This window comes from Sinocyclocheilus anshuiensis, unplaced genomic scaffold (assembly GCF_001515605.1).
Source record: "Sinocyclocheilus anshuiensis isolate Anshui unplaced genomic scaffold, SAMN03320099.WGS_v1.1 scaffold122, whole genome shotgun sequence".
Lineage (NCBI taxonomy): Eukaryota > Metazoa > Chordata > Actinopteri > Cypriniformes > Cyprinidae > Sinocyclocheilus > Sinocyclocheilus anshuiensis.
This window is the reverse complement of record NW_015544153.1, coordinates 1,759,334-1,767,223: the sequence shown is the minus strand read 5'-3', so window position 1 is coordinate 1,767,223 and position 7,890 is coordinate 1,759,334. Positions and strand designations below refer to the sequence as shown.

The 7,890-nt window shown below is 41.4% G+C and overlaps 1 protein-coding gene across 2 annotated transcripts in view; it reads left to right on the top strand.

Moving 5' to 3' along the window:
- The first annotated feature begins 1,663 nt into the window (after positions 1 to 1,663).
- The window catches only part of LOC107695299 (IQ motif and SEC7 domain-containing protein 2-like), an 80,263-nt gene continuing 74,036 nt past the window's right edge, over positions 1,664 to 7,890 (top strand). Inside the window, exons 1-2 of one of the 2 annotated variants that reach the window (XM_016495153.1) lie at positions 1,670 to 2,746; positions 3,004 to 4,377. In XM_016495153.1, the coding sequence (XP_016350639.1) occupies positions 3,875 to 4,377 (503 nt within the window). In that variant the 5' untranslated portion in view covers positions 1,670 to 2,746; positions 3,004 to 3,874. Of the gene's footprint in view, positions 4,378 to 7,890 lie in introns of both variants that reach the window. The other variant, XM_016495157.1, reaches the window with a different exon arrangement.

The window sequence follows — 7,890 nt, the reverse complement described above, 5'->3', positions numbered from 1 at the left end:
AATGATAGCCTTCAGTTCTGTAAGCACAAAAGATAAAATTGCGGCACATGTTGGAATGTGACTTCATTAGTTTTACAAACCAACTATTGTTCCATGTCGAATCCTCCCTCCTGCCCTTTGTTTAATGGAGCGCGGCCACTGCTATCTAAGCGCTAATGTCACTGTCAGAATGAGACAACAATTGGACCAGACCACATAAAGCCACCACAGCTCTGCAGAGCAAATATCAGATCAACTGTAAAACCGATTTGACATGTTGATGAAGCTCCTTATATAACATGCTGCTTCTTGTGAATGAATAGTTAAAGAATAGGAAGTGTTCCTAAAGCATTTAAGAGGGAATAGAAAGCTCAGTGTGAGAGCACAAACGCTGTGGCTGCCCTGTGGGGAGAGAGAGGAAGAGATGGGGAGGGTTGAAAACATGACAGTAGTTTTGAAGCTCAGATCTTCACAATGTTCTCCAACTTTCTTTTTATGACTGGTGTCAGAGACATAAAAGAGCGCAAGAGAGATGAAAAACATGAAGGATGTAAGGGGATGAAAAGAAAAGGAATACCAAAAAAGAGGGTGAAACTACATTCAAGATTGCATTTGGATAGATAGATAAATTTACAATGAAGATGAATCAAAATGCACAAAGAATTATGCAGTTGAATAATTAAGGATTCTGTGTGGGAGTGTAAGAAATTAAATGGATTTCTCTCCATCAATCGTTTTTTTCCCCCTCTGAAATTCTTTTCTCCTCTGCATGCACCTCTTACATAAACAGTGGATATCAGTATGCTCTATATGAGCGAAGCGTGCCCAATTCACCCGTGCAGACGCAGACTCTCACACACAAGCACGTTTTCCATGAACTTTAAGAAGAGGGCATAGAATGAGCTGGTGAATCAGTGACGCAGAATGCCATGGGTAAAGATGAATCCTGGACCCAGAAGTCAGCAGAGTGGCTTCAAAAACCAGTGACCTGCCTACCTAAACAGCATTTTTGAGAATCATGCTTACTAGTTTTTTTGTGGGAATTTATCACTGGATTGACTTTGACAGTGGAACAGTCTTTGAAATGTCTGCCTCGCTTGACTACTGAACTAGGGAGCTGATTGAGACACACCCTAGGTTGTACAACACAGCTAGCATGAGTTTATGCATGTCATACTGCATTGTATTGGTGGATTCAATTGAGAAACTGTTGACAGAAGCATACTTATACCCTTAACGTGGCATCACTGCATTCTTATTGCTATTCAAATAGATAAATTAAGCCCTAATGGTAAAGTAAACCACAACATAGTGGTCTCCTTTTCCTGCATGTGCTTAGCACATCCCTTTCACTCACACACAGTTAAGCTGAAAGAGAGGGCAGGACATGTGGGTGGAAGAAAGTAAGAAAAAAAATGGATGGTTAAATGTGGGTGCTGAAAGCAGTGAGAGCATGAGAGTGATTCAGCACATGGAACATCCTAAAATTGATGTAAAAGCTGAAAGCTAGCCTACTTGTCCGCGGTTTTTGCTGCAGTGAAAATTATAACACCAAATAAAATATTCATATTAGGCACTGTCATCATTTTACGCTCACATTAACCGTTCAAAGCCTGTTGTTGTTGTTTTTTAATGTAGGCTACCTGTTGCTGACTGAAATTTTAATTTGGACTGCACTGAATGAGCAACAGTGCCTCAATGTGTAAATCTATGCTGGCTTGCTTTTTCTGCAGATTAAATGCACCACACAGCCTTCTGTTTGAATCTTGAGGTGTATGTGTAGGGGAGAGAGAGAGAAAGAGAGAGCGAGAGAAACTGCACTCATTTTGGCTCAGCGCAAGAAGCCACTCGCCCGTCGAAATAAATGTTACCGCGTTCCAAAATGGCCGACCACAAGGACACAGTTTCTCTGGCATGTTCCTCTACCGCTACACGCTCGGACTAACGTCAGAGCTTCGATTGAAAAGAAAAATATATATATTCTCTCTGACTCACTCAAATGAATTTAACCCCTGCATCACACTTTACCACGACGAGAGGCGCTGGGCATCATCGACATGCAGCGAAACTAGCGATCGAGACTGATGTGGACACTGCGGTGAAACCGAATGGCGGCGAGGGGCGGCAGGTGCATGGCTGTCCAGGGAGCATCAGAAGGGAATGCATGCCCGTTCAACATGTGAGCAGTTCATTCATGAACGAATATCTTTAGTCACTGGCATCAATGACATCTGTCACATACTGGGAGACACAACCGTATTGGGTAGTTTAATTAGTTGTCATGCAACGCAGTCTTCATAAATTGTATTAAAAATGATAGTAACAGCTGTGCTCCATCAGCACGGGTGTTATTTAATGATCTCGCGCGCATCGGCTTGACACTGTGTGGACGAGCACGCGGACGCTGTATTGCGCGTCTCAGCTGTTTCAGGACCGGAGCGCCTTTGCGCTGATTACAGAAAGCGACATATAAAACTACAAGCAGTGGACATCCTGCTGCAAGGATTGTATTTCCTCTCGAAATTTAGTTGATGGGGAGGAACGCGTTGCGAGCAACCGCAACAGAAGACCAATAATAATTTGTTCGTTTAAAACTCATAAAAATCCCCGATTTTTTTGCGTTAGAACGTCTAATTTGGAGATGTAATCGACTTCGATGCCATCGCTTTGGGACGCGTTCTACACATCGCCTCATCGCGCAGCTGTACGCGTTGGAGATGCGCGATTGTCTTCAAGGACCGTCTGGGCAATAAGTGTGAAACCGCTCGTGAGTAAACGACAAATGCGTGCATGAAACCTTAATGATAGATGTGATTATTTTACACTGAAGTGAAATTAGGGTTAGAAATAATGGAATGAATGTGCAAAGAAATAGTGTGTTATGAAATAACCAAATATTGTGTTGAACGGACTTTGCAATGAGTTGAAATGCATCATGCGTGGGAAATTTTATTCCATCTTAAGTTGCATAATGATCAGCTATATTCATGGCTTGAATGAAGAGATCTTGGTTTTGTAATGAAGGTGCAAAGAAGAGAGAAGGGGGAAACTGGGTTGTTCTGAAAGACATGCGCACACCTCCCAGAAGCCAATTTAGTATTGCAGTGGATTTATCAGAAGAACTTTGGTCCGTCTCTCTCTACCTTTCCATCTCAATCGCCTCTGGAATAGAATGACTCCTGACGAAAATGTCTCCCAAACACTTCAGTCTGGAATATGAGTCATGAATAGACTGCCAGAAAACAGCTGCAGTGCTTCAACTCCACATTTGAAAGAGAAACGGAAGAGGATGCACACCAGAGAAATGGGCGAAAAGGAAATCGGCTTTCCTTCCTGTTTAAAGGATATTTGCTGACTTGGCTTTTTGTGTCGCATCCTTACCTTGGACTTGAGGTGCTTGGAATGTCCTGTGACTCTTATCAAATTAGTTTTTTGTTCATTTTTATTACCAAATGAGTAACATCTGGCTGAATGACTGATGAAGTTCATTTCTGCAAACTGACTTTGATCTCAATTCCACGATTCCTTGGTGGCAGTGGAAAAATGGCATGCTTGATGGAAGAATAGCAATGCACACGTACACACACATGCTCACACCCATCGTAAACCAACAAACAAATTAACATTATCATCATCCTTTGAATGTGAAAACAAATTCCCAATATGGAATTTCTTCATCCCTTTCCAGTACTGTGACTTCCAAAACTGAATTTAACTTTGAGGGTATCTCAGATTAAAACCACTGACTATTTTAGCTTGGTTACCCAACTCTAACTCCAACACATTTCCATCTCTCCCCCCCACCCGCTCCACGTGTGGGGGGGGGGAGAGCTTCCTCTTACGGGGTGATCCCAGAAGCTTGTCCCGGCAGACGGTGACTGTCACGCAGGTGTCCATGAGCATGGATGCTGGGCAGGGCAGCCCGGAAAGTCCTAACCGGGCAGTGGAGTACCTGCTGGAGCTTAACAACATCATCGAAAGCCAACAGAAGCTTCTGGAAACTCAACGGCGGCGCATTGAGGAGCTTGAAGTGCAGCTGGACCGGCTCAGCCAGGAGAACAAAGACCTGAGGTTGGACCGACAGCCCTGCCCGCCCCCACCTCCCGTCCACCCCATCCAGCCACCCACTTCCAACGCTGCAACCTCCGCCAAAGTCTATGCTTATCAGACTCACAACAGCGGGCCCATCCCGATACCCATCCCGGCTCCGGCTCCCCCGCCCCCACCACCACCCGTGCCACCACCCGTGCCACCACGGGACCGTCGTATCAATGCCAACACTCACATGAGGCTTGTCCAAAGCCTGTCAGCTGGAGCCAATGCCACGGAGCAAGAGAGGAACCGAGACAGGGAACGAGACGGCACCGCTACCAGTTTGGGAAGCTCTCTGCAGAGACAGTAAGTACAAGCCTGAGGGCTCTTTTACTGCATAGCTGAGGATCTACTGTAGAAGACAGTTTCCACAGCCCCCATGCTGGCTGTTTGGAAAACTGTCAATCAAGAGAGTGTGTTTGCATGCAAAAACAGTTTTTAAGACTGTATGTTGGTGCGTGTGCTCTAAATAGACCACAGTTTATTGTAATTAATATATTTGAAAGGAACAGTTCACTTAAGAATGAAAATTATGTCACTGTCATATTTATTTTGTTTCTAAGTTCTAGTGTTCTTTGGACCCCATTGAGTTTCATTGTATGGACAGTTGAAACGTTCTTCAAAATATCTTTTGTGTCCCACAGAAGAAAGTCATACAGGATTGGAATAACATGAGGGTGTGTACTGTAGATGCTGACAGAATTTTTGAGTGAACTATCCTTTAAAGAAAGTAGGAGTAAACAACTGTGTGCACTGCAATATTGACTGACACTGGATGAAGATTTGAACTACACAATACACATACTTATGAATAATTGCACACCGTTTGAGTTTTTACATTATTCACTAGTTTGTTTAACAGCATTTACATTTACACTAGTAATATTGGTGCAGAACTAATGACTTTATAAGTCGGGAACCAAAAAAAAAAAGAAAGCACTTTTCAGAGGGTATTTCTGCTGTTCAGTCACCTTCTGTCTTACAAACCTGAAATTGAGTGCAACACTCGGTCACAGTAGGACTGTTTCCAGGCCATCGGACAGGCAGCTGGCTGTGCCATTGAGCCCGAGCATTACATAAGCGGACAGACGCTTATCTGGACCGACTCGTGCTGCTGGGCCTTTGGCAGAGTGACAGGCTAATGTCATGGGAAACTGGGATTGAATTAGCATGCTAAATCTGTCACAAATGTAATGACTTTTGTGATATCGAAAGAGATTGGACTATGCCGGTGACGTTTTCTGGAGATTAAGAAAAAAAAAAAAGCGATTGTAAGTAGACAATCAGTAGATTGTCACAGTTACAGTTACAGTCATAGGCTTTGCATTTCAATTAATTTGAATTCTACCTCCTTGCATTCAAGTTACGTTTGAATTGCTGTTCTTTATCCTTTTTACTACCTCATTTTGGAATGAATTGCTTTTTCAAACTCATTTTGGATCTGAATTGCAATTTAAAAAGTCATCAATTAATTTGTGATTGGTGCACAAACCTGTTGATTTGGCATGACATTCATTTTTGGCAGAACTGTCCCTTTAAACTGATGCTATTGATATCTTTTATGGTTTTAAAATGAAATCTCTGAAAACATTTCCACAGTGAGCTGTCAGTAGCCTCAAGACTGTCAATATCATTCCCGGCATGTGCTGCGTCAACACGTTCCATACAAATCCAGAGAGAGCGAGAGCGAGAGAGAGAGAGAGGGATGGTACAGAAGTGTAGTGGGCACTCCTTGTGCTGCTGACAGTTAAGTTGTTTGTCTCCCTCCCTGCATTGCTGAGGAAACGACCTCTCCATTGCACCTCTGATCGCTCTTGCCTGTAAGTGTGCACTTTAACCGGCCTCATCACAGCGCATGATGTATACAGATGCGTGCTCGAGCGTGTGGAGATTAACATTCGGTGGATTGGATCAGTGTCGAGCACTGCAGAACAGCATCTCCTGTAGTTTTTGAGGCAGGTGGCTGGTGTGGTGTGGCGATTCGTTTTGTATGTGTGATCGGGCCACTGTGTAGGAGAGGTTGTGATTAATTCAGCACGGAGTCAGATTGTGGATCAACTTGTGTGGGAGAGCGAAGCATAGAGTCAGAAAAAGAGAGCGCGAAAGAGGCTGCAGAATACACTGCACCCTTTTTGTGTTGCTCACTTTCTGTTTTGTTTCTCCAATATGCACACCTCTTATATTTTGTTTCTCTTGCTCTCCTTTCCGACGGAGAGAAACCTGAATGCCCTCTGTTTGCGGAGATAAATTGAGTGCTTGCTTTCTCATCTGAGGCTTATTTCTTCTTTTCCATGAGGGCAGATAGCGTACTTCGCTTCTTGCATAGTAATTATGGTTTAACTAGTATTTGTTAGGAGTGGCAATTTTGATTTATACCATTGATTTGAATCTTTTGCTTCTGTTCAACAAAAATATTTGTTCAATGATTTGATCAGTCACTATTTGCTGAGGCTAAATTGCAATTGTGGTTGCTGAATAAATGGACGTGTGCAGCCTCTGTGCTACAATAGGTCTTTTTGTAGTTTTAATAGAAAAAGTTAACATAATTTGGAATTATTGGAATGAATATTAGGAATTTTAACTGTTCCTTTTGAGAGCAGCTTCTTGAGGTTTTACAAGTTTTCTTAATGTAGAGCATGTGTTAGTGTATATGATGAATAGAATAAATTCAGGAAACTACATGATGTAAAATAAACTGCATATGAGTTGACATTCTCATGAATTGTCCTTGCATAAAAAAAATTGATGAAATGTGAAATTTCTTAAATGAGAACAGTCGTGATTATAATTTTGATCAAATTAACTGTGATTTTTATAGTGTATCCTTAATTACACCAGTATGTAATTCTTTTTTATTTAATAATTCTTAATTAAATTTGGCATGTCTACAGATCTAAAGACATGAGAAATATGGTTTTAACACTATAGCATAGTGTTAAAGTAGATTTTTAAACTTTTTTTTCCCCACTCCATTTTGTCAACTACTTTTATCAAGCTATGAAAAATACTAACAGTATTAAGACATTTCAATTTTGTCATCCTCAGTCATTGTACACATTCTTATCTTGGGACTGTCCTTGTTAAACAAGATTGGCTTGTGTCGAATGGAATGATCAGCATACCCTTTTGGTTCAGTTATTGTCGGTCAGTAGATCCTCATCCAACACCGCTCGTTTGCTAATTTTGTTCACAATTAAAATGTCCCAGTTTATTTAGTTCATTCATGAGATTCAGTTTTATGAGACCCAGTCTCGTTCTGACTCAAATATTATAGTAATCTTTGCTTATGTTGAAGTATGTCTTTTGGGTGAGTGTTGTACTGTATGCGCTGCTTTGGTAAATTTTTCCCTGCCTTCAAATTTGTTAAAATAAACTGATTTGTTTGACCAAAACACCACTAGTATTTGTAGTAAAGAAAGAAAAAATGAAGAACTTTTTTTCTTAAACGAGTATGTTGTGAAAAATATTACATAAACGCCTTTAGAAACTTAACAGCTCCCATAGCTGCTTTTATTAAAAAATAAATAAAATAACATGAAGAGAAAGGTAGATTCAGCACCTCTGCCTTGATGTCATCAGATGATTCACATGATAAATGCGTGCAGTCACTAGCAGTCACGTAAACAGCATCTGGTTGATGTGGACATGTTGACTTTACACCTGAGTAACTTTAGGGCTGCTAGCTTTCGCTTGCCATCAACTTTACCTGAAACAATGAAAAGTTGCATGACACTGAGGGGAGATGGATTGTTTTACTGATAGATTTGAGTGTTTTACAGCCTTTTTTTTTTTTTTTTTTTTTGGCCCTTAACCCTTTTT